Source organism: Etheostoma spectabile, chromosome 2, assembly GCF_008692095.1.
Source record: "Etheostoma spectabile isolate EspeVRDwgs_2016 chromosome 2, UIUC_Espe_1.0, whole genome shotgun sequence".
NCBI classification, from domain to species: domain Eukaryota; kingdom Metazoa; phylum Chordata; class Actinopteri; order Perciformes; family Percidae; genus Etheostoma; species Etheostoma spectabile.
Window position 1 is genome coordinate 14,971,187 of NC_045734.1, and position 26,513 is coordinate 14,997,699.

At 41.8% G+C, this 26,513-nt stretch overlaps 3 protein-coding genes across 11 annotated transcripts in view; 2 read left to right on the top strand and 1 right to left on the bottom strand.

Moving 5' to 3' along the window:
- The window catches only part of ppp2r2ca (protein phosphatase 2, regulatory subunit B, gamma a), a 22,277-nt gene extending 3,790 nt beyond the window's left edge, over positions 1-18,487 (top strand). For 2 of the 4 annotated variants that reach the window (XR_004327028.1, XR_004327030.1), the window contains exons 7-11: positions 1,065-1,229; positions 1,365-1,534; positions 1,801-1,892; positions 2,221-4,266; positions 4,313-4,819. Coding sequence is in view for 2 of the 4 variants with exons in the window: in XM_032501012.1 (XP_032356903.1) it covers positions 1,065-1,229; positions 1,365-1,534; positions 1,801-1,892; positions 2,221-2,518 (725 nt within the window). In the remaining 2 variants the exon portion in view is untranslated. Of the gene's footprint in view, positions 1-1,064; positions 1,230-1,364; positions 1,535-1,800; positions 1,893-2,220; positions 4,820-18,470 lie in introns of those variants that run through there. The other 2 variants (XM_032501012.1, XM_032500999.1) reach the window with 2 other exon arrangements.
- Positions 7,057-14,956, bottom strand: wfs1a (Wolfram syndrome 1a (wolframin)). Of its 4 annotated transcripts, none has more exons than XM_032500948.1 (12): positions 14,803-14,956; positions 13,534-14,130; positions 12,459-12,538; positions 11,218-11,362; positions 10,957-11,130; positions 10,620-10,700; positions 10,389-10,528; positions 10,146-10,277; positions 9,741-9,986; positions 9,030-9,312; positions 8,534-8,693; positions 7,058-8,445 (listed from the first exon to the last, which is right to left on the bottom strand). In XM_032500948.1, exons 2-12 carry the CDS (start codon positions 14,123-14,125, stop codon positions 7,263-7,265), a joined length of 3,216 nt encoding a protein of 1,071 aa, XP_032356839.1. In that variant the 5' UTR covers positions 14,126-14,130; positions 14,803-14,956; the 3' UTR covers positions 7,058-7,262. The 4 variants fall into 4 exon arrangements, with proteins under 4 accessions (XP_032356845.1, XP_032356839.1, XP_032356830.1 ...); XM_032500933.1 differs by having other exon boundaries at positions 7,263-8,445; positions 8,534-8,697; positions 9,034-9,312; XM_032500954.1 differs by lacking the exon at positions 14,803-14,956 and having other exon boundaries at positions 7,057-8,445; positions 8,534-8,697; positions 9,034-9,312; positions 10,620-10,697; positions 13,534-14,125.
- On the top strand, positions 16,535-26,507 carry crmp1 (collapsin response mediator protein 1). 3 transcript variants are annotated; one of them, XM_032500968.1, is made up of 14 exons: positions 16,535-17,028; positions 18,680-18,768; positions 18,979-19,163; positions 19,291-19,455; positions 20,044-20,105; positions 20,202-20,282; positions 21,169-21,237; positions 21,357-21,477; positions 21,609-21,765; positions 23,553-23,694; positions 23,785-23,955; positions 25,086-25,265; positions 25,735-25,900; positions 26,081-26,507. In XM_032500968.1, exons 1-14 carry the CDS (start codon positions 16,678-16,680, stop codon positions 26,170-26,172), a joined length of 2,031 nt encoding a protein of 676 aa, XP_032356859.1. In that variant the 5' UTR covers positions 16,535-16,677; the 3' UTR covers positions 26,173-26,507. The 3 variants fall into 3 exon arrangements, with proteins under 3 accessions (XP_032356859.1, XP_032356866.1, XP_032356872.1); XM_032500975.1 differs by having other exon boundaries at positions 16,536-16,989; XM_032500981.1 differs by lacking the exon at positions 16,535-17,028 and adding an exon at positions 17,431-17,690.
- Positions 26,508-26,513: the final 6 nt, after the last annotated feature.

Genomic DNA, 26,513 nt, shown 5'->3' on the forward strand with positions numbered 1-26,513 from the left:
CAGATATGAGGAGCATAGAAACTGAACGCTGCTGCCCCCTATTTGGTTCTGACTCTGGGGACAGAATGCAGACCTGTCCCAGACGACCTGAGAGGTCTGGGTGGTTTATGTTTTTTGGCCCATGTAGTGATTTAGTAACTAGCAAAAGTACTTTGAAATCAATTCTTTGAGACACAGGAAGCCAGTGTAAAGACTTCAGAACTGTAGTGATTTGATCCAGTCTCTTGGTCTTAGTGATAGTAAGTCAATAATATTTTTGGCTTTAGTAGACATACATTCAAATCATTTTCCAAACCTAAAATGAATGATGTTCAAAATTTGATTGGCGCATAAAAAAATTTAAAATGACAGTGAATCTATGTATTAGAGTATACTGTAAGAACAAGGGCACACTAAATCTGAGGTATCTAAGAGTGTGCATGAATGACTGTAATAGTGTTGATATGCACCACATGCAAGTGTGCCAAAATGTATACTCTCTAATGCTTTCTCTCTCTCACACACACACACACACACACACACACACACACACACACACACACACACACACACACACACACACACACACACACACACAATACCATCATACACAATACCATCTCTTGAAATATTCACACAGTCGAAATTTACTTTACATTCTTGCTGATCTGAATTCATCCTTGATCTATATTTAATGTAAACATCCTATGACTATATGACTATGTTTGGATTAGAGTGCCGTGTGTTCAGCGCAGGCTTCAGCATGTCGGACGGGGGTGCAGTTGGTGGTTTCCTATTCAAATGGAAGTTGACCTAGAAAATCATGGAGGCATCTATGGAAGAAGAGTTTAAATAATTCACACAGCGGCACACTACCACACAAGACTACCACAAATAGAACAGAGACAGGAGCAGAGTGAGCATGCATTTTGGGGGCTAGTTGGGGAGCATTTCTAAAGTTGCGACTGCAAAATGAGCTGAAAGCGTGGAGAACATGTTGGTACTGAAACATGAAAGTCGGTTTGCCTCTCTCTGCCCTCCTGCCATCTCTGTGTTGTTTAATTCCTAACAAACCTTTTTCTCAGACATTGTGGACATCAAACCAGCCAACATGGAGGATCTGACAGAGGTGATCACAGCAGCAGAGTTCCACCCTCACCACTGCCACTTGTTTGTGTACAGCAGCAGCAAGGGCACCCTGCGCCTCTGTGACATGAGAGCCTCTGCACTCTGTGACAGACACACCAAACGTGAGCATGTTGTGGACATTGGAGAGCTTGTTCACATTGATAAAACATTGCAACATTGAATTGAGCACATTGGTCTCACAAAAAAAAAATCTGTCACTATATTCATGAATAATCAATCACTCTGTTGTTGATCAGTGTTTGAGGAACCTGAAGATCCAGGGAGCCGGTCCTTTTTCTCAGAGATCATTTCTTCTGTGTCGGATGTGAAGTTCAGCCACAGTGGACGTTACCTGCTGACCAGAGACTACCTCACCGCCAAGGTGTGGGACCTAAATATGGACAAGGGCCCTGTGGAGACGTACCAGGTGACGTAGCGCATCTGTTTCTTGATCTGTGTCTCTTCCATGTGTCAGTTACAATCTGTATTACCTTAAATGTATATCCTCCAATCCAGTTAATGTAATCCTCAAAGCCTGTGTTTGTTGTGTGGTTGATGAATATGGCATCTAGCCAGAATTTGAACACAAGCAGTTGGTTGTGGAAGTTGTGCTTTGCATGTGGTTGATTTACTAGACCATCCTGTTTAATTCTGATGGCAGAAACTCAGGTTGACTGTCTGCTTGATCCCCAGGTCCATGAATACCTGAGAAGTAAGCTTTGTTCCCTCTATGAAAACGACTGCATCTTTGACAAGTTTGAGTGTGTTTGGAACAGCTCAGACAGGTAAGTGGCAGAGATAAAAAAGGAGAAAAGGATAGACAAAGTACAGTATATTTAAGTACATTTAAAAGCGTAGGAGGGGGAGTGTGTCAGTGTGTTTCTGCATGCAGTGATCCTCTAAATGCTCAGCCTCTTCCATTATCTGACATTTAAATCAATCCCAGAGACAAGCTTAGTAGAAGTCCGATCCATCCCTGGGCCTTCAATTTTGTTTTCTTCCTTCCCACTTCCTCCCACCTTCTGTTAACCGTGTTTTTCTTCTCTTCACCCACTGCATTATCTTGCGCTTCTCAATATGACATCTCATTATGTCAATCTTTCCTCTCCTCAGCGTGATCATGACAGGCGCATACAACAGCTTCTTCCGGATGTTTGACAGGGAGACGGGGCGAGGCGTAACCCTAGAGGCTTGGCGCGAAAGCAGCAAGCCTCGGGCTGTGCTGCGTACCCGCCGTGTGTATAACGGCGGTAAGCGTCGCCGTGGAGATGTGGGTGTCGATAGCCTGGACTTTACCAAGAAAATCCTGCACATGGCTTGGCACCCGTCTGAGAATATCATTGCCATAGCAGCCACCAACAACCTGTACATCTTCCAGGATCGGGTCAACCCTGAGGCGCAGGTACAGTGAGAGAGATGGCAATATGGACAGTGACAGACACAACAACAAACAGCGACCCAAATGTATTTGGATGTCTTAGAGACGACATTGGGAGTGCAACGTCTTTATGAGAAGATTAGGTTAAAACCAAGCAGTATCACAACGTACTGATATGCAACATCTGTTTGTGTTGATAAAAGATGAGATTAATGATAAAATCACAAGACTGTTCATTTATTTGATCCCCTAGGAAGGTGTATAATCAGTTTTGTTAAACACTGAGACAAACTGACATCTCCAGTACCCATCAGGACATGTTTTGGTCCTACTACTCCCACTTTTTGAAGATATATCTTTGACTCCACTGTAGGGGCAGTAAAAGAGGTGCGGGGACACCTCTCTATCTGCAATGACTCAGTGCTGTTGACCACACAATGTTGCACTCCTCGTGCTCTGGTAGCCTACCTTTTGACACAAAATGGAAGATTGGCGATGTGTAGCAACAGACAGGAAATTATGCTACAAAACCATCTTTAGATGACGGATGAAGCATATTTTTCACTATTGTGGAACATTAGGAGTGGTGTTATCTTATTGTACAGCTTTTCACAACAACATTCTTATTTTTTCTTCATGGGTTGACAGCAGCAGCTGAACCTCTCCTTTAGAGCAGTGCTCTTGGAGATTTCACCCATAAATGCTCCATCATCTTTGTTCTATTCACTTTGCAATAATAGCACTAACAAAAACACAGTGCTGCAGTATTGCTGCTTTAAAACATGAGCTATTCTTCTACAGGTATACACTCTTTTTACTGTTTGCTGTAAATATTCGGTGTTCTTTTTTTCTAAGGCAATTCCAATTTTGGTTCCAGAAAAGATGCGTTTTTTTGACCAGTACACTCCAGATGAACTTGGCATCTTATGGATATAAAGATTGCGGAATCACACTATTTCAGTTAAAGACTCGATGTAGGGGCTTTTTCTTGCAGCAGCCCATACATAGATATTGCTGGGTGTGAAGAGGGAATGGGTAAAATGTGCACAAATCAACACTCACAGTTTTTACGTGTATATTAGGCCTGGATTGGGTTTTGATGATGTTATTTTCTTTTCTAAAGTCTACGTGGTAAATTACTGAAAATGAGAGCTACAGTGGGTTAATGTTGAGCTCTCTCACATATGCTCAAATTGAGGCTAATTGATGAGTAAATCTAATCAATAGAAAAGTTTAATTTATGTTAAGTGTTATGCTAACAGACTTAAAATGAGCAGCATTCACTTTATAATGTATAAGCACATTTTGAAGAAGTGTCTTGCAATCAAGAAAAGATGGAATCTACGCACGTTGTTTACAAATTAGTCCCCCAATTTAGCTAAACAATGTGACGATGAGTGAGTTTGTGTCCAGTGTATTTGAATGTCAAAGGTTATCATCAGTCCAGTAGCTCATTATGTACATTGCTGAAATGTCTTTAACATTCAACCAATAATGTCATGTGAATTTATTATATCACAGGTTTGTAATGTCATTACCATATACCTCACAGTGCCACATGCTACTCTGCAGTGAAAAGCCTAGGATATACAGCAGTAAGGTGATGTATGTGTTGGACTTAACTCTGTAACTTGGTCAAGATGTGATTGTTTACAGTGAAGTGCTTTGATTTCAAGTGACCTTGGCCCTGATGGGATCATTGTAAGTGGTCTGGATGTGTACTGTAGCAGGTGGAGTAACAGAATCAGTGCAGAAGTGGAGGTTGCACTTTTTCAAAAGCGGTACAAGTACTCCGTCTGATGGTTCAACAACAATTTCACTGTGTAGACCTTCAACCCCAAGTAAAATAAGACAGTTGTTAATATACAGTATATGTTCCACTTGTATAGATATTTATGTTACAGCCTGTGGACTAGCTACTATGTTTTGGTCTTCAATGTCCGCCATTATTGTTGAATGCAGACACAATCTTGCGCTGATTGGTTTAACAAAGTGAACAACACATCAAAATCCATAATGACCACCCACAACAAAATGGTTTACATACTGGCAGGCCAGCTGAAGCATTATATAAATTACAGGGCTCATTCCTCCAATGGTGAGCTGCAACTTAGAGCAGGTCAGTTGTTATCACATCAACACCACCACCATGTGCAAACACTGAGAGGATTTGTGTTCAGGAGCACAGCAGCAGCATGTTGCCATTACTCAATGCTACTAGCGTGTATATTTATCATACTTTAAAGAAAAGCGTAAATCTAACTATACAAAAAAACACAACTTAAATGAGGTGAATGAAAGGAATGTGCATTAATAAAATAATATAAAATCTGACAAATATATGTGTTGGATAATTTCATGTTTGTGTGTCTATATTAAATTTCTCATCACTGAACTATCAGACAATGCATCCGAATAAAAACATCAAAAAGGGGGTTTTGTTTGAAAGAAAAGCACTTTAATAGTTTAATAGACCGGGATTGCACGCTCCTATGAACTCCATCACTAAATAAAGAAGGCACTCAGATTCACAGTGAACAGGTTCAACATCAGTGATAGTCATTCACAGGTAAGTTCTGTAGAGATTAGTTTAATAGGTTTACTTGACTTTTTATGCACTTCAAGTATCACATGCTGATCATCTAAGTGCTTCTAATGCAGTTAACATAACTTCACTGCCCTGTAAAAACCATCTCAGTGAAGAACAACCTCATTTTTAGCTTTGCAACAGTATTTTTCAAATATTCGGATTTCAATAATTCCTTTTGAAACTATGTATTTTGCTTAAGAAGTAAGAGACTCTTCTCAACCCATAAATAAAAACTTAAAACATCAGTTTATCCTTACAGTAAAAATAAGCAAAGTTAAAAACTTTCATTTACTTTGTCGTAATAGCACACTGTGAGGCAAAACAAATCATATAAGTATCAAAATCCACACTACTGGCACTCTAATTCTATGGAATGAACACTGTTCAATCTTTTGTTGGTATGTCTAGAGTCAGGCATACCAGAGGAAGACTCAATGTAGACTGTGAAGAATAGTGATGTTTATAAAAAAAAAATCATATTTAGAAGTCATCCCTGCTGGGATTCAGTTGCTGCATCATTGGCCATGTCATCTTTGCTGTGGCATTCTGGTGTCCGAGTGTAGTACGAACCATGAAACCAAGACTACAGCTGCATACTTTGACAAGTTTGACAAGGGCTTGCCATGAACAGCCTCAACACAAAAAAAGATGAATAATGTCTTAAATTGGCTTTTCAAATTGCATCTTATGTGCACTGCAGCTCAAGGCACAGGGACATCTGATCATTAAATATATTATATATTAAATATATAAATAAGATTAAGACCAGAATTCTTTAAGATCAGAAAGAAAGATCATTCTTGGCTAATAGAGCCATACATATATATTGCCACACAACCTCTAAATAAATAGGTAGGGGGCAGCCTCTAAACCACCCAGTAAGAGCGTTTGCCCCATATTGGCTGAGTCCTGCAGTGGCCCAGGTTCTCTCCCCCTTTCATGTCAATAAAGGGAAGAGCCCCCAAAATAATCTTAAAAAAATAGGTAAACCTACATTTTATAATGCACTACACACAAACAGGTACACACATACTGTACATGCAAATATATTCCCCATACTAGTAAGACATTCCTTAGTACAAAAGCAGCAGCAACATTTCTCTTATCATTTCTCTTTCTCTTATAATAAATTGCACTCCAATAACATTTCCTTTGTAACAAAAGTACGGTCTCTCTAGGCATTCAGAAGTGGTCGGCACCCAAAATTAGCTTCCTTGCACATCACAATCTGGCACCATCCATTTACATGCTTTTTGTCCAGTAATTTAAAACACTGCAAACTGGAACATGAAATTTCTAAAAGCACAATTCTATAACAGAAGCTCTGAGAGGCAAGTGAGAATGTCTGTCACAACAGGTGAAAAAAGTGTGTTGTTTAAATAGTTACTATGGCCAAAAAAGCTGAAGTGCACCACAACACCATGTTTTAGCACCAATTTGAAAACATTTCTAGGCAAAAGAAAGACATGTTTGTAATGTAACATACCTGGCTAACAAACATTATATATACCTTTTGTTTAGAGTTAATGGAGAAATTAAAACTCACCTGGAAGAAAACATGAATGATTTGATTCTTATTTAGAACACGGGGTAGTGGTGCACTCATAACGGTCTATGGGTGCACTACAGACTCTGGTGGCCGAAATGAGTATTACAACAACAAACACTGGCAAAACATGTTTTCCCACCTGTTTCAGAGATGAAAAAATAACTGTCCAGGCAACACCTTTTTTTTACCTGTTCTTAAGTCATAAACACAGGGGAAAAAAAAGATTTATCCGACAAAATGGATCACCATAATTGTTTGTCTTAAATTTTGCCTGTCAGAGCTTCGGTACCCTGGACAAAATTAGGTGAATATTTTTTTGTCTCTTGGCTTAGTGGGATTAGAAAACTCAAAGTGATTAGCACAGTAAATTGGTATCTAACCATTGTTGAATGGCTTTAAAGGTACATTTTAGAAATCTTTGTAAAGTCATGCACTGACAAGAAGTTTGATGCAATCACCTTGTTAAAAAATTCACTACAAAAACATTAGCTGTAGATCCATGTTAAATCAAATTGTAAACAACATCATAAGTTACATTAGTAACGTGATCACATCACAAGATAAAGACAACATTGCTTCTTGAAGAGATTAATGTGAGTCCTTATTACTTGAGCATCACTGTCTTGCTGCATTTCTTCTCAGGTGGTAATTTTTGCTGACAGGAAGGGAGAAAAGAAAAAATCAAATGCAAATTTCAGGGCTCTCATTGTAGTGCGTCTCCAGTCTCTCTCTATCTTCACCTGCCTGCCTCCAGTCAGCTGTGACGAAACACAGTTCAGACAATGGATCGCCTTTAACTCAAAGGCTGGAGCCCTGGCTCCTAGGCGGCCCTCCAGCTTGGTGCTAAACTCCACCACATCACCGGGATTGAGGTTAAGCAGAACTTGCCGGAACTCATGGCTGGCTATTAGGACTATATCCCAGGCTGGGTCCTCTACACCTCCATTACGTAACATCCCTACTGTCACCTCAAAAAAGTGGCTGTCAAAGCGCTTGATATGGCAGGTGTTTTTGGCCAGAGCCTTGATCTGACACAACTCTTCCTCTTCTTGCATTTGGAGAAGCATGGGCAGTGAAAGGGTATCTGATGCAGGACCGGCCATATTGGCAGCTGTTAGGTTTGCAACTGTAGAATTCTTTGGCTCACATTTGGGATACGTCTCTCCATACAGGCAGCGCAGCCAGTCTCCCATGAACACTGGCAACATGTTAATGACCGACTGTGCCCCGTTTTCTGTTGCGGCAACACGGACATGCTTGAAACGCCCAGCCCAGGTGATTCTGTGTCCATGCAGGTGGCTGCAGAAGAGCTGTGTCTGGGCCATGCCTTTCGTTTCCCAGGCAGGGGGCCCGCACACCTGGCTGTACTGTTTCCAAGTCAGAGTGGAATTGTACACTTTCTGTCCCTCTGCATGGTACACATAGATAGAGAAAAATAGGATCACCAAGGAGATGCAGAGTAAGATGAGTTTGACTGGGCCGCGGTGGGTCAGTGAGCGGAAGACATCCAGAATAGACATGCTGAACCGCGTCCACAGCCGCAGGGTGACGGGGATCGCACAAACTACCAGGGTCACAATCACCTTTGTCAGTTCCAGCTCGAGGAACCACTTAAAGAGCTGGATCAAGAGCATGGTGGCAAGGCCAAAAGCCAGGACAGGCAGGGCAAACAGGAAGAGAAAGTAGGCCACACAGGTGCGCATTAGACCCACAGCAGAGGAATTCTGCAGGAGCACCACAGAGAACTCCCACCACATGAAGCACACAAGGTATGGAACCAGAAAGCAGTAAGTCCCTCTGAAACCACGCACCCTGGCCATGCTGAAGGTGAAAGAAAGAAGAGGAAATCAAATTTTATATTTAACTGGTGTTCAACAACACATCCAAAATCCCAAATGCTCATGCTCACCTGAAGAACAGATAGAACAGATAAACATAAAGCAGACAGGGCAGACTGAGTTTCAGCACCACTGACTCCCCCAGTGGCAGTGTGGCAAAGGTGTGCCCCAGGAAACGAATCACTGTCATGTTCTGTGGCAGGAACTGGGTCAGGCAACACAGAGATGATGCAACCTGGATTTACAAAAAAAGACATACACGTGTTTTTTTGCAAAACTTTAAAGGATCTGTTTTAATTGTAATTTGTGTTTTTTTAAAGATTAAAAAGAATTAAAAGGACCAAATTTCTTCATGTTTTAGCTCATCCTATACATATTTTTCCTGTCAAACATTACTACAAACTGGCTTTATGCTGTGTAAGATATAGTAATAATAATGACAGTATTAGTATGACAGTAGAGTATGACAGTAATAATGTCATACTCTGTGAGTTGTAGTTGTACGCTACAACATGCAGAACTGTGATTCATTTAATCACATGTGTTATGCCAGTGTTGTGTGCCCGCTGACCTCTATGACCATTGCTCGGCGTGCATATGTTGCAGCAATGGGGCTGAGGCTCTTGTAGCTGACAGCAGTAAAGAAGATGGCCACAGTGGAGAGCTCAGAACAGGGGATCCAGTGCTTGTCAGCTACAGGAAAGGAGAAAATGACAAAGAAAACAGACAGGATAAAATAGAGATATGGTTCTAGGTTGTTCCAGCCAAAGTTGGTCTCTGCCTGCTCCACATCCAAGTCAGGTTCTATATGCATCAGCAGAGATGTCAGGGCTCTGAAGTTCTCCCAAGTCTGTGAAAAAAAGGAAAACAAAGCAGTTAGTTCAAATAAAAGAGAGATATAAATTGTTTTGTACATCCATAAATCATTACCACCATCACTGCCAGTTGTGAGACATCAGTGTTATTACTGTAAAGTCACAAGATGAGCTTTCTCTGGCCTCTCCGCTGCATTTCATGTTATTACAACAGGTCAGATGTCAAATAATGTGATTTATAAAAAGGGAAATGACAGCATTACTTGACTATATGAGTTTCCCACTGTCACAGTTTGTGAAAAAAGGTTATGACACGTGGAAAATATCCAACATGTTCATCCACATCAGTAAAGTAAAAAACAACAATGAATGCAAATACAACATCTCGACAGAAGAGAGAAAAAAGTAGCAACATAGTTTTTACATTGGAAAGCAACGGGGCTATATTGACAACTACAATCACCTTGCTGCTCTGAAGAACCCGCAGTGTGCAGATGATCATGGAGATGAAGGAGAGGTAGAATACAAGCAACGGGATGACGAAAGCAAACAAGTCAACTGTCATTTTGCTGATGATGAAGAAGAAAATAAGAGCGTTGACGTGTTGCGTGGGGATGACTGTGCTCAGCCACTGAACACCGGCCCGTGATGCCCAGTCCACCAGGTGCTCTTTCATCTCAACAATACCTTGCAGCGGGTACTGCAGGATCTGAAGTCAAGAGAGACAGATATAAAGAAAGAGCTGAGAAATGTACAACATGAAAAAAACAAGAAAGATAACTGAATAATCAACAAAAGACAATTCACAGATATTTAATAAAGAAAACTCAAGGGAAAAAAAATGAAATTTATTGGGAGATATCATTACCATTAAGCGTGATTTCATGTCCATGGCTTTTTTTATGGCACCATCCTGTCTAGTGTTCAGCATCATGCCTCTTCGGCCAAAGCTCCAAGAACTTTTAAAGGGCTTCTTGCATCCTGATGGGACCAGCTCAGTCTTTTGTTAAAGCACAATTGGGTCCACATACAAAAATACACACATGGAAAATTACATCTGTGTCCTTATGATGACCATTGTTTTTCAATTTTTCCTGATTAGGTCTTTTACCTCCCCACTTCTGTTGTCATCCGTAGAGCTTTTAGTCTTGACTGTAACCTGGCTGCCAGTATGGGGCGCAGAGGGGACCATACCTTGTGCATACTTTTTAGTCATCTCAACAAAGTCATCCAGGTCCACCAACTGTGTGGCTGAGAGGACACAAAGAAAGCAGTTATAGAAGAAGACCCATTATATTCTCTTTTTTGTCTCTGACAGAGAGAGCTCTGTCTGCATACTTACACTCATTGCTGACCATGCTCTCTAATACTTTCTGGGTCTGGCCTGAGGTTGGGCCAGGAATCCTGCTTGCAGTGCTCCCTGCTGGTGAGGATTAACAACAACACAAGTGAGCTACAAACATGGTGGCCTGCATGTTATGTGATATTCTTCACCATGACAGCTGCGAATACTGAAATGACAAAGGGGAATATACAATATATTTAACATCAATGGCAGCTTTAGTTATAACAGCATGACAGCATTCTGGGTAGTCTGTTGTATATAAGGCTGGACTGTTGTTGATATGGTTTTGATAGAGTCTTTGTCACATCGCTGTGATTGTGTGTGTACATTCTACCTGGCATTGCATTGACCTGGCTGACATTTTCCAGCATCTCAGCCACAGCCACCTTCTTCTTCCTCTCCGGGTTGAGTTTCCAGTACATCATCATGGCTGCTTTACGAACTGCCAGCTCAAACTTACTCTCTGTTGACAACTTGCGCATGTCGGCCTCATTCTCTGGGGTGATTCCTGGTAGATGGCAACAAACATGGAAAAGTTACGGAACTACAAACACAAATACACAAATACAGTGCATTGTATTCTTGGAACATTAACCTTTTTTCTTCATCCAACAGTGCTGCAGTGCTCTCGCTGCAACTTTTCTTCCCTGTTTAGCTGCTTTAATCAGCCAATTAACAGCCAGACGATTATTTAGCTCTGTGTCCTTCTCTTCAGCAAGAATCAAGTAGTGCTGACCCAGCTGAAACATGGAAGAGAGGAGATTTATTCAGCATGTGTGGGCTTGGTCTGAATAAGTACAATCAGAAAATGTCCCTCATTAGTTTTGATAATCCTCAAAGCACACTGCTTTTATAGGGACTACTTATTTGTTAAAAAAAGAAGCAATCAAAACAGTTCACGGTGAAGTTCATGAAACCACATAAATTACAGATGACTACAAAACCTATAATTCCCTCTCCCTGTGGTCATCAGTGTGAGGGGTAGCCACATTTTTATGGGGGCATTGCAGGCCCCAGAGGCATATCAAGTGACTGTGTTCTAATCTTAACTCTAATTTTTTTTAACTTTCTTCTCTCCTAATTATCATTACATGTGTCTGTTTATAGGGGGGTGATTTGAAATAGCATGAATATATTCCTGTCTCTGCTGTCTATGTAAGATACTCCAAGCATACTATAATCTCATAAACCTGCTTTATTAGCATGCATTTGAATCAACAGTGTTGTCAAACTACACTTATACACCAACAGTAAACACTGATTCCCTGTGTATGCAGGTATATAGATTTATGGAATATGACACATTATAGCAGCCTCCGATCCATTCTAATCCAACCTCTATCCTGATGTGGTCACATGTTTTGGCATGTTCACTTACACACACACACCGGTGGTTATTTAGGTGCTTGGTATTTGCAAATACATAACATATAGCATGGGAAAGGCAAGGCTACACAAGGAAGCCACTCAGGAATTTACCCTTTTGGGTTGTTGGGTCTAAAATGTAAAGTCTTGGCTCATATTCCACCTCTAGCCCCCCTTTCCTCTTCTGCCAGCACCTCTTTTAACATTTGTACTTCTTGGTAGAGTTTGAGGAGTAAAAAAGAGTGTGAATATTTCATTAATATTTGTACAAATTCAGTGCAGTGCTGCAATACATTGCAATAGTGTTCGTAATGATATGTATGTGTGACAGCATTTTGGTGTATCATATTGAAAGCCTGGGATCATTTTCCAAGTGGCCAAAAATAGACACATGCTCACAACCAGACTGAGTCAACCAGCAGGACTGAAACAATGCCAAGGGCCAGTCTGTGTGCATGTACTTTAACTCACCCGGGTCTGGGCTCTGGCATCACCCGCTTTGGCCTTCTCCTCTATTTCCTCCAAGGACAAATCTTCCTCTGGTTCTTCATCTGGAGGAGATAAGAAGAGATCTTGATCAATGAAAAAACTAATTTTTGAAACATTGGATTAAAAAATACCCTCACAACCAAACGTGTATAGTGGTATGGCTGTATTAAATGAGCAGTGTGACTGGTTTGGACAGCTCTGTGAGACTTTATTTAGGCATGGCAATGCTTAGAGCTAAATGCTAATTTCAGCGTGCTAACATGCTCACAAAGACAATGCTAACATTCTGCTTAGCAGGTATGATGTTGACAATGTCCACATCTTAGTTTAGCATCTTAGCATGCTAACATACATCTGAGACTGAATGCTACAGTTTTAGTTTTGCAGATAGGCCTATCATAAACCAAAAGTACTGGACAAATAAAAGTTTGGACCTGATGATGTCAGTAAATGTATGTATAAAACGGCATGGTAGTCCATCTCATGGTTGTTGACATATTGGGACCAAAAGTGGTGAATGGCCGACCATCAGGCCAACATTGCCATCCTGTAGGGCCTTGCTGCTATTATGAAAAAGTTCACCAATGTGTGTGTGTTTGTGTGCAAAAGGGAAGGCAAGTCACTGCAAAACTATTTGTCTGCATGTTCACTACTCTTAAATTGCCCATCAGGCAAGGCCTTGCTCTTCTTTTCTCCAGTTTTTTAAGTAGGGATTCAAATTTTGAATGTTAAATTAAATTGAACCATTGGAAAATAATGATTTTATTTAACTTTACTGTATGTATTGTATTACTTTAATTTCTGTTTTTGTATAAAACCTTTTCTGCAGAGATGCAGCGCAAGGTGCTTTACAAAACGATCAAAACAAGAAGCCAAGAGAGATGGTTATCCAAGGGCAGATTTTCCTTGGCTACACATGGAAATACATTTATAATCATAGCACAAGGCTTATCACCACAACACAGCAATGTGTCTGGGCTCTGAGACTTCTGCACTCAGGGTTTTTTTGAACTCACAATCTCATTCAATCCCAAACTCAAAACAAAGGCATTCTTACCATTGTCTTCATCATTGGGATCCTCCTCAGCTTTCCTAAGTCTTTCCTGCATAATCACCCGCTTGGCCATGGAGGCAAAGGTGCGTTTCATGGGAATGCTGGAAGAAGTTGTAGGAGCCAAAGTAGAAGCAGAGATGGAAGGAGTACTAGGGGAATCTGTTGAAGTGTTACAGGCCAAGCAAGCTGATGAAAAGGAGGCAGATTTGAGCTTGGGCAATGAACACATTTGGGGGATTTGTGGGGAAGAGCACTTAGGAGAAGAAACAAGGGGTGTTTTGTTTGGAGGAGGAGAAGAGGGTTCAGGGGATGTGGGTTTACTGGGCGCAGCAGGACTTAAGGGCTTTGACCCCTCGACAGAAGGAGGGGGATCCATCAATTTAGAGATTCTGTGAGCGGATGTTTGAGAGGAATTAGATGATATACTTGGATCTGTAGTGGTCTCTGTTGAGGTTGGCGATTTGACGGGGTGAGAGGAATCAGAGATTAGTAAAGGAGGATTCTGTTTGGTGGATCTAAGAGAGAGTCCGTCCATGGTAGGGCATGACCCCTGGGTGTTCACAGCTTCTGGAGATGATGGGAAATCCTTCTCCATATTTACTGGAATAAAAACGTATAAATGTGGAAATATTTCATCATGTACTAATGACATCCATGCACTGGAGCAAAATAATCAAGGTACTTTCTATAAGTGAGTCACAAGAAGTCATTGCTGGGGGTTGACACTGTAAACTCACCGACAGAGAAATTGAAGGATCCCATCCTCTAGTTTGCAGCTAAAATATTACATTACATTTAGCTGACGCTTTTAACCAAAGCGTCTTAGAATTTCTATATATGTCAGAGGTCACACGACTCTGGAGCGTGTCTTGCGCAGGGACACACTGATCGATATATCGCAGAGGGAATCAAACACGGGTCTCCCCCACCACAGACATGTGTCATATCCCCTGCACCACCCATCATCACAAACATATGACACCTTCCCTTTGAGGAGGTTTGACATCAGGGAAACCCTGTTCTAATCAGTGTGAGTCAACATTGTGAAAGACGAAACAAAGTGGCAAATGAAAGCAGGAACATTCTGTTAACATGATATTTAAATATTGAAAGGGAAATATAGAGAGTTTCATTGGGTTTTCACATGCATTACACGGGGACACTAAATTTGCAAGTAACTATACGGGAACTGGGATCTTCATGTCAAGTAAATTGTCAACTCTAAACTTGCGCCAATCCAGCAATGGCTAAAACAAAAGAAAAAAACCTTACTTGAAAACTAAATGAGCAGATTTCTTCAGGATGAAAAGTAAATTGTCCTCCTCAGTTCAAAAGTTGTGTCTGTAACCCACGCTGAGCTGTACGAATTCCACACTGCTCCGCGAAACCAGGGCCACTGACCGTGGCCAAAACTCTCATATGTCTGGTCTATAACAACACCACAACTTTAGGGGCTGCCCTCTTAAAATATACTTGCCCCTGATAGGGAGAAATATATGCCAGTCAAACGGCCAACGTATCTGATTGGTTAGAGGCATTTCATTGCTTCGTAAACGTGTGAGGAACAATTTTACTCATATCTATCGTATCTTCTAACGTTTTCTTGAATAAATCCCCAATGTCCCTTTTTGTATCTTTAAAGCTTAAAAGTAGTGGATGACTGATGTTCAATAAGGCTGCATGTGCCGGTTTTTCCACTGGTTATTTAAGTAGATTATGGGGTTCTAGTTAAAAGCTACATGTAGGTCTACTCTTCGAGTCAGACGCTCACCAATCGACAATAAGCGTGATCACGCGATGCCAGCTGGTGGTCTAACAATGATGTTACAATTTATAACAAGAGTGCACTGGATAATTGACAATTAAGGAATTCTGATTCTGATTTCATACATCTACACAACTTGTGGATGTATGCATCTGGCCACCAGTTTGACAAAAACAGCTTGATAATTCTGCCATTTTTATTGACTTTTTAAAATTACATTCTATCATTAATCACATCAATTAATAACATAAACACCATAGGGACTTGGCCACTCATTTCTTAATGGCGAGCAATAGGAATTTTTTTATATATGTTGCTAATCAATTCATTTAACAATTATGTCATGCATTAGTTATGTAGTACTTATATGCGTTGTGCCTTTATCTTTACATAACTGTTACCCAATAAAATGCCTGCTCCCAGACATGCGCTATGATACATTTATCCTATTCAACGTGTAGTGTCAAAACTGTACATGAGCACTGTGACGCATTCCAATAGGCTAAGTGTGTTGTGTCGCTGCTGTTTCATGTTTGGTGCATTGTTCCTCAGGGAGCGGTCCACCTGCGCGAGTACTGAAAAGACAGCTCCCATCTTGTCTCTCTCTCTCTTTCTTTCTCTCTCTCTCGCCCTTTCCCAGAATCCCTGTGGGCTGTGCGAAGAACAGTCTGTTGCTGCCTGGAACAAGACTGTCTACTCACTTCAGCAAGCATCCCGTGAGCATACAGGTCACTGGTTTCAGCCCAGTGGAGATTAAAGCACCTGCTGTTGTCTGGGAGCCTTATACCTCGCTAGTGTCTGACAAGTTGCAATAGACCAGCCCCCCACGTGGCCTAGTTGATTCTGAGAGCATAGCTATAGACCATTTAACAATCTGTCTCTCTCTCCAGATGTGGGTTTAAAGATGACACGTGCTGGTTTAATCCGCTGATGGTGTGACCTGCTCACGCACAGCGCCCACACATTATAAGGAAAGAGAGAGTGAGGGTAGCGAGAGTTGCTTTCCTTATATTTAGCCTAATTGTCTGTATGATTGCACGTGGTCACTATAACGGCTCTTGCAGAGCTAATGCTTCACATTAGCCTAAAACTAGTTCACACTGACACACCACCACTCCCTAATATGGAGCACGTGTGAGTGAGTGTGTGTGTCTGTGTGTGTGTGTGTGTGTGTGTGTGTGTGTGTGTGTGTGTGTGTGTGTGTGTGTGTGTGTGTGTGTGTGCATTCTTAGGTAGCCCGGAGAAAGCTGCTTTTTACAGTTTACAGCATCAGAGCGCGCTTGAGAGGCGGGGCTGTCCGTGACCCGGTTAGACGTAAAACAGTCGAGGCTCCTGTCATCATTTCAGATTGGGGGGAGTCTACGTCTGTCGTGGAAGCAACAATGTCTGACTGCAGAAGACAGTGGAACCGGGAGGATGAGCTACCGGTCTACTTGGCGGGGCCGATCAACACCGGGCCGAAACAGAAGAAAACCTACGGGATGTTCAGCTCCGTGGAGGGGGCGTTTGAAAGCAAGACCATAGACTTCGATAACTACGCGGTGGGGAGGAAGGGGAGCCGCACCCCGAGAAGCGGGAGCCGGGAGAGGGTCTTGGACGCTGGTGACCCCATGGGCAAGACGTCCAGCGAGGCCCGGGAGGGGTCACTGACCAACTCAACCGGAGAGACTGACGATGCACATCCCGGTGTTGAGGTCAGATATTCATCCGGTAAAAAAAGCCCAAATGGGGAGGTAGGAGTAAAGATTTTGCTCTTTTTCTTTTTCTTTCTGTGCCTGGCATATTGGTGGAAATTCTGATCGTTGTCAAGTATTCACGATACACATTAAGCAGTGACACAAACGTCCATAGGTATTTTGAGTAGGCCCTAGGTTATTTTTTGGAACAAATGCGTAAGTCTGCATAAATGATGAAGTTTTGTGCTGCATTGCAGTTTGGCCATTTTGTTTAGGCTACGTCTACGCAACTAATAAAAAATATCCCCAAAAAATGCAAATTTGCATCGACACAATTACGCTCATTTTTCTTTGTGGTGCTGAAATGGACAGCGCCAGACAGCAACCGCCGCTGTTTTGTTTTTGTGCTCTCACGTGAGCTGTTTAATGAGCCACCGGGCAGACGCTCGCTTTCCGTACACGCGCACGCACAGGATAGTCACCTGTTTTGCCACGGTTCGCATCCCGACGCAGCCGTACGGCGCCGGATTCATCGCTGTCTCTGTCACACACGGAAACAATAACCAACACACACAGGGGAGACAAAGGGGCGTAGAGAGCAGCGCAAGGCGCTGGAGTAATTACAACCCGCTTCTGAGTTGACTGTCAGGGGGCAGAGTGACGAAGAGAGCATGTCTGGGACCGGTTACCAGGGAAAGAACAGCATCCCCCATCTGACGGTAAGAGACCTGGCCTGGTCAGTGGCGTTGGCCGGAGAAGCTCTCCGCTTGTAGGCAAATCCCTGCTGCCAATGCCGTCAGAGTAGGGATTACATTCTTAGTGAGCTGGCAAAGAGCAAATGGCCGTTCTACAGTTTCTCTTAAGTTAAACAGCAAACCCAAGACAGAGAGGTGACAATTCTCACTGTCTGTGTGTCAAATCAAGCGCGTATTCTCACTCAGGGTTGGACAGTGTTGTGTAATCTCGCCGCCTGTCAGAGGGATTAACTTGGTTGACGTGGCGATCTAACCGGGACGCAGGTAACAATGGCTTGCATAAAACAACACAAAGGTGTGGGACTGGATATATTAAAACATCCGTTCTGCAGAAAGCCTCCTCTATCCTTACAGAGTATGCTATTATCAAATACCAAATGAATCCAGAGACAACCTGCAATTGATAGTGCCTAACTATGCATTATATTTCATGATGAAGACTGAAAATGACACAAGACTGCATTCACATTCTTTCTTTTGTAAGCATCTTAATTGGTTAAAGATGCTTAGAATTTAGCTGGGCTGTCAGCTGCCATCATCTCAAATGGGGGATCACTAGTCACTAAGGAGACATGACATCTTCCTAAAGCTGTTGCCATGCAGGCACCTTCCATGGTATTATAGGGTGTGGAAGCATGGTAATCTGAAAAAAAGGTGCTTATCTAACTTTGTGCTTCCAAATATGTAGTATTTATCTGACTGCACGTATAGTCTCATCCTATATAAAATTAATGCAAATAAAAGAGAAAGGCAAACAGCACAAATATTAGCTTTTGTGAGACCCCACCATTCACATCACTTATGTGGCTATGGGTTTCTATCGCAGTGTGTCATAATATTGCTATAAAGTCAAGGATTACATAACTGATTGTGCAATAGATCAAAATGTCAGGATTTAATTCAACAGTTCCTGTACAGCTAACACTCCCCCTCTCTCTACTTCTCCCCTGCAGAGTGAAAGGCTGTTGATCAAAGGAGGCCGGGTGGTCAATGATGACCAATCTCTCTATGCAGATGTGTACATTGAGGATGGGATTATCAAGTGCGTATATAAGGAGCTAATTAAAGAGGAATTCAAGGACTTGCAAATGTTTTGCAGTCAATAATAATTTCACTGCCTCATTCCCCTTTTCACTTCCTCAACCTCCAAAACCCCTTTTCATCTACAACCATGTTTGTTCCTGCATTACGCTTTTCCCTGTCACCCACTCTTTCACCCACCACTATGTCTAATGTATCCGACCCTTGGCAGGCAGGTGGGGGAGAATCTGGTTGTACCGGGGGGTATCAAGGTGATCGAGGCCAATGGTTGCATGGTGATACCAGGGGGGATAGATGTCAACACCCGCTTGATGAAGCATTACCTGGGCACTCAACCTGCTGATGATTTCCTCCAGGGGACCAAGGCTGCACTCGCTGGGGGCACCACCATGATCAGTGAGTGTGGATATCTAGACTCACATTTGAAGCCACAGTTCACCCTGCAACCACATAATCATTCTAGTGTTGAAAAACATTAGTTGCACTCTTTCTATCTCAACCTTTGATCCCTCCCACATTTCAGTTGACCATGTGACCCCTGCGCCGGGGGAGAGTCTTCTAGAGGCGTTTGAGTGCTGGCAGGAGGCTGCAGATAAGAAGGCATGTTGCGATTACTCCCTGCATGTAGACATCCCCCAGTGGAATGAGATTGTTAAAGATGAGTTGGAGCTGCTGGTGCAAGAGAAAGGTACATCCATTTTTAGTTACTCCATAGTGTTTCAGAGCTGTGGTCATTGCTGTATTTCTGTTTCATGTTCATCCCTATTTTGGACCCATTTCATAAGAACAATAGGGACAGATTTATAAACAATTTTGCCTAGTGTTGAATCCTCTTATAGTGAAGACACAGCGGCAATCCATTGTTCTCTGTCTTGGTCTCTATGGGGCTGTCATGGTGGTAGTGTATAAATCCTGCTTGTAATCTGTTTAAAGTAAAAATCACTTTTCTTTTGGGGCAGTTTGAAAATAAACCGGTTACTAAAGCCGAGGAAGCTGCTTGGGTGTTCAGCTGCTTTCAAAAATGAAGACGAAAGTTGTAATACTTGGCTCAGATGCTAGACATAAACATGCTCTACATGCTTTGTACACCAGAAAGGATTGTGGATCAGTTTCTGTATTTTGCATCTTGAAGTTTGCCCTTCATTTTAACTTTATTGCATTTCATGATACATTATGTGGGCTACACTCACACAATTTATCTTTGTAATCCTCGCTGCTTAGTTTCCCCTTATTACCTTCTTGCAATGAATGCATTTATCGTTTCCGCTGCTGTCAGGTATCAACTCCTTCCAAGTGTACATGGCTTATAAGGACGTGTACCAGATGTCAGACTCTCAGGTATGCTTCATAATAATTACAACTGCACTACTGATTTACTGCTCTTTCCTTTCACTATTAATCCCTTTTTTTTATTTGGACTCATCCCTCCCTCAGCTGTATGAGGCATTCTCCTTTCTAAAGCAGCTGGGTGCTGTGGTGTTAGTTCATGCTGAAAATGGAGACCTGATTGCTCAGGTAAGTGCTATAGAACCTCCTTGTTTTGTTGCAACTGACTGCTCATGCCTCTTATAACAACACAACTTGTCAGTGTCTTCAGCCTCCAGACACCGCAGTTAACAGTGGGGAAGTAACTAACACTATATAATGGCTGAACTAATTCATGACTAATCTTCTACCTTTATAGTCTCTTAAAACCTGCACTGCAGTTGAGACATGTTCTTTTTACATAACTCTCCAGCTCTTACAGAGGGAGGATTAATGCTACTGCTGCAGCTGCTGAGTATGACAGGTTTTTCCTAGGCTGCCATTGCTGATGACCGTTATTATTCTAATGATGATGATGTAAGGGTGATTAAGATGGTGAGAGTGAAGGTGCTGATAATGCTCTGACAGCACTGATGAAAAGTGGTAGCTGTGGTTATGGAAATTAGGGGACATTTAGGGCAAAAACCATGATGTATGTGAAGATGAATGAGGGTAATGAAGATAATGGGAGTGCTGATGAATAATTATGACATACAATAAAAAATAATTATTAAAAGAAAGACATTAAGAAGGTCGGGGGCCTGGTTTTCATCCCAATTTTGCTGTTCTCCACACCGCTGTCAGAAACACAAGTGCAGCCAGCAAAAAGCTCCCCACAGTGCATTTGCATTCTAGGATTAAAATGCACACTTTATTTTCTTTGATAGCATGACAGACCATGATATTTTGATTTTACAGCCATAAAATACCAGCAAAGGCACTAAAATGTGAGTATGTGGGTAAAACCTGATTTGACAAGTACTGTATGTAATGCTTTCAATTATTGTAGTGGGTATGAAGTTAATAAATATTATAGTTAATACAATTATATAATTTAATTTTCATCATTTTCAATTTAATTTCATTTGTGTTTCAGGAACAGAGAAAAATCCTCGGAATGGGTATAACCGGACCTGAAGGCCATCCTCTGAGTCGTCCTGAAGAGGTGATGTCATTTTCGTCTGCCCTATTATCCATCCATCCATCCATCCATCCATCCATCCATCCATCCATCCATCCATCCATCCATCCATCCAAAGGTTTTAATGTTTTCTTTCCATGCAGCTGGAGGCTGAGGCAGTTTTCCGTGCCATCACGCTTGGCAACCGTGTAAACTGTCCTGTGTACATCACCAAGGTGATGAGCAAGAGTGCAGCCGACACTATTGCCCAGGCCCGTAGGAAAGGTCAGCTTCTCTTTCTTTTCACTCCAGAAGTTTCCTTTAGTTAATATGCGATTCTGTTTATAGCCTTTTTCAGTCTTTATGAACATCTTTTCACATCCTGACCTACACTGTCCCTCTGTCTTCCCACTCAGGTTCTGTAGTGTTTGGGGAGCCAATTACAGCAAGCCTGGTCACTGACGGCTCTCACTATTGGAGCAGGAACTGGGCCAAAGCAGCTGCTTATGTGACCTCTCCACCTTTGAGTCCTGACCCCACAACCCCAGACCACCTCAACACACTGCTGGCTTGGTATGTCTTAAAACCATTTTTAGCAATGAATGAACATGTCACAAACAACTGCTTGTGTAAGGCACAATATCAGACCAGCTTCAGTAAAAAAAAAAAAACAGATGGAGAAAATGTGTTGATTTTGGTTGGGAGAGACTTAAGAATGGATAAAGGAATGCATAATCATTTGCAAACCACTTAAAATGCATATACACACTTATACATGTATACATTGTATAAAGTACAATAGCATATGTGTACTATTATCAATGATTAAAGGCAAAATACATTAATCCGCACGCACGCACGTGCACACACTCACCCACGCACTCAATGCACAGAATAATCTGCTGTATATTTTTGACTGTGCCTGATTCTATAAATAGCACAGGGACTAGAATCCCATCATATGTTGCCTTGGCTACCAACTGCCTCCTCATCCTCCTCCTCCTCCTCCACACTTTGTCTGCAAAATCATCTTCTCTAGGCGGGTCTTTGCTGTCACACGTGGTGGTGTGATACTGCTGTTGTCTTCAAGCTCCTGCTGAAGCAATAGGGTGTATTTTTAGGTTGTTCTTTTTCTGGAGACATGAACAAAAGGACAACACTTTTCCTCAGCGAGACCCATTACTTCAATAATATGCACTGTCATGGCATTGGGGCGACGCTCCCTCAGTCCACTATCATAAAGTAATGTAATTAACAAGTTACTAAAAGGCCTCCGGTGACAAATCCTTCTAACCATAGCTTTTTATCAGTCAAATTATTATATAAGAGGTCAAGGCAGTATATACAGGGTTGGCTTTTTGATAATACATTAATGATGTGGTCTAGTTAAAGCTTTAAGGCCCAAATGCGTTTTGAAGTGCTCCTATTGTTTGAAATGGCCTAACACTCACTAAAAGTGTTTTGATATGTGATAATACATTTGTAATGTGGTGTAGTTAAAGCTTTAGGGACTGGGACTGCAGCTGTGTTGCATTATTCTGACTGGTTCAGCTGGCTGTTTTTTCTGCCCCAAGTCATTACATGACTTGTACTTTAACTCAGATGCTCAATGAGGACACATAATGGCTTAAAGTAGAAATGTCCGTCTTTATCTTCATCATGATTGCCTGAATCTAAAAATTGTCTTGAACTGACCATCTGATCACAAAGATTGAACTGCTTTCCACAGTTCAAGCCATTCAACTTCATCGTCATTTCTTTCATAATATGTGCCAGACATACAGAGGAATCGAAAATAAGTTTCTTATTGCTCCCACAGTGCAGTAAGTAAAAATATTTACAATACAATAAATAAATTCTAAAAAACTTAAATGTAAGGCAAACCAAACAGTATAGAACAGTAAAGAAACTAAAAATGTGCAATATAAAGGAAAAATATGAAATGAAAGTGAAAAAGTGTGAGGGTGGGGTGGGGAGGGGGTGTTCAGAGTCCAGAGTTCTTGGGGGCAGAGGGGAGTAGAGTGAGAAAAAATGAAGGGTGTTGAGCTTCCTGACAGCATGGTGAATGAGGCTGGCAACACAGGACTGGAGGATCTGGTACCTTCTCCCAGATGGCAGGAGGCTGAAGAGGCTGTGTGAGGGGTGTCTGGGGTCACCCACAATGCTGGTTGCTTTGCGGGTGAGGCGGGTTTTGTAATGTAATATCCAAGAGTGAGAGGAGTGACACATCAATGATCCGTTCAGCAGCCTTCAGGGCCTTTCAAAATTCTGCTGTGAAAAAATATAACATTTGACAGGTTGATCACTGCAGTGTGAAGGGTATGGGGATTATTTCATGTAATTTTGTTGCCTTGATTCAGTGGGGACCTCCAGGTGGTGGGCAGCGCTCACTGCGCTTACAGCACTTCCCAGAAAGCAATCGGTAAAGATGACTTCACCCTGATCCCAGAGGGAACCAACGGAGTGGAGGAGAGAATGGGTTTCGTCTGGGACAAGGCCGTGGTGAGAAATGAGGATGTGTGTGTGTGTGTGTGTTTGTGTCTTTTGTGTAGAAGTGACATTGAGTTTTGTCCACCAATCTCTGTCTCTCAGGCCATGGGCAAAATGGACGAAAACCAGTTTGTGGCAGTCACATCTACCAATGCTGCTAAAATCTTCAACTTGTACCCACGCAAAGGCCGGATAGCGGTGGGCTCAGACGCTGACATTGTCATCTGGGACCCCTACAGCGTCAAAACCATCACTGCCAAACTCCAGCAGTCGGTGAGAGCAAAAGAAACTAGGAGGAGAAAGAAAGGAAAGATGACAAAAGAAAAGGGGCGATGGATAAATTGTTATAACACAAGAAATGAACAGTGTAATACAACTGATGTTCTGTAATCACAAATAGTGCATCAGTTGAGGGAGCAGAAGTATATAAAGGACAGGGGGTAGGAGCAAGGCTGCAGGAGAGAGAGGTTTTATATAGGAGAGTGTGAAATAAGATAAAACCCAAGAGTCAGATCGGAGGAGATGAAAAGAACCCTTAAATGTACTTTTAATACAAGACATAGTCAAGCCTGGCATTTCTGTGAGTAATATGATGTCATATTGCATAGTTGTGGTAGTATTACAACAAAATACATGTATTACATTAGTTACAAAACTTTTTTTTGGGACAATGCCATTTAAAGTTCTACAATTGTAGTTATTTCCAGTTAAAGATTTTCACATTTAGGACTGTATTTTATTGGGACACTGTTGTTTTACTCCTTTAATTAGCAAGAGCAAAATTAATTTCAACCCCTTTGTATGTTTGGGGTTGCATCAGCAATCTATATAGATTACATACATACAGAGCTATCTACATGGTTAGATGCCCCACAAGCTAAGTAAGGACATGTGTTCTCTTTTGTGCAATTCAGGTGAACCTAGCCTTTAAATTTCACAACAAAATGATACAATTCACATAAGCCGAATGGCCTCGAAGGTGAAAATAGACTTTAGGCAGTGGAGTACAGTGACAATATTAGACAGTGGTTAATGTATTCAGTCTGTTCTGCCACTCTCCAAGGCCCTAATCCAGACTGGTGCCGGCTTTAGGTCATAATCCCCCTTTACCCCTCACCCATTCTGTGCTACCATCTCTCTACCCATCCCCCTGCATTCACAGTCACTCCTCCTATTTGCCCCGAGCCTCTCACTTATTCATCCCCCATTTTCTCAACTGCTGCATTTTACTGCATGTATTAAGCCTTCTGACACAATGCTTGCTGAAATGACACAGTGGGCCAAGACAGTGTAGGGCATCTGTTCTGAATGGTGGGAAAGAAATGAAAGCGCTCTCCCTCATTCATCTGCTTAATTCCCTTTTTACACATTCTTTATCTTGTATGTTATCCTTCTCCACACAGGCTTCAGAATACAACATCTTTGAGGGTCTGGAGTGCCGTGGAGGTCCAGCGCTGGTGTTGAGTCAAGGTCGGGTGGTTTATGAGGAAGGCAAGCTGCAGGCCCAGCAGGGCACTGGCCGATTTATCCCCCGCAAGCACTTCCCAGACTATGCTTACCAGCGCGTTAAATTCAGGAACCAGGTACAGTAGACAGTTCATTTAAATACATGTAAAAGTCTTTTCTATTAAAAGATTAGATGGGCAACATCCATTTGCTTATAGCATGCTTGTCTGCTTACTATCTTCAAAATCACTTTAATACATATTAAAACCACTGAAAAAGTATTGTCTGTTCAGTTTGGTTTGGTTTGGCAACAGTCTAATATATTTATAAAACACTTGGTTGTGCATTGAGTCCTAGACTTGTTTTCTTACATTAAGATATTAATTGCCTGACATAAAGACATATTAGAAAATAGGAACAAACAAGTAGAAAACGGAATCATATGAACAACATTTCTTTAGGGTAAAAAATATTATGGACACCTCAATTAAGCAATTACATCATAAAAGCCTACAGACAACAGTCACTGTCATAATCTAATTTTTCTTTTGTATTGTTTCTAAAGAATGAATGAGTGTTTTATGTCTCTGTGTCTTTTCTATCCAGGTGAAGAGACAGCAGGGCGTTACTCGTGGGTTGTATGATGGCCCCGTGTATGATGTCGTTCCTACCCCCAAATATATAACTCCTGCTCCGTCAGCCAGAACTTCACCCATCTCTCACCAACCACCACCAATACGCAATCTTCACCAGTCCAACTTTAGCTTATCAGGTAACAGAAACAATGTATTTTATATTAGTTGTAAAATCCAATCCAGTGATTCCTTTGATTCTTTTTAATGTGTCAAATAAATCAATATCCAGATGCATTTATGACTTCTTATGTATACTGAACAGGTTCTGAATTTAATAGATTTCTGATATTTATGTAAATAAATCTAATATTTTCCAGGGTCACAGCTCGATGATAACATCCCTCGTAGGTCTGGCCACCGCATTGTAGCACCCCCCGGTGGTCGCTCCAACATCACCAGCCTTGGTTGAACAACCTGACTGTGTACAGAGTGTGGTTGTTGTGGGGTTTCATCTCCTGAGTGTGTGAGTATGACTAAGAGTGTGACCACACTGGCATTAATCAGTACCTTTGTATTTTTTTTTTTCACAATGGTGAATCACTCTTTTTAGACCATTATGATTTTCATCAGTTTGCCTTTAGTGCGTGGTCACAGAAAAGAAGCACAGTAATACTTCCAATAAAAGTAGAGTGTGGTTTACAATGAACCAAGTCATTTAAAACTCACAGGCTCAAGATTGGGACACTCACACACACACACACACACACACACAAGCACACGCACACACGCACACACGCACACACACACACA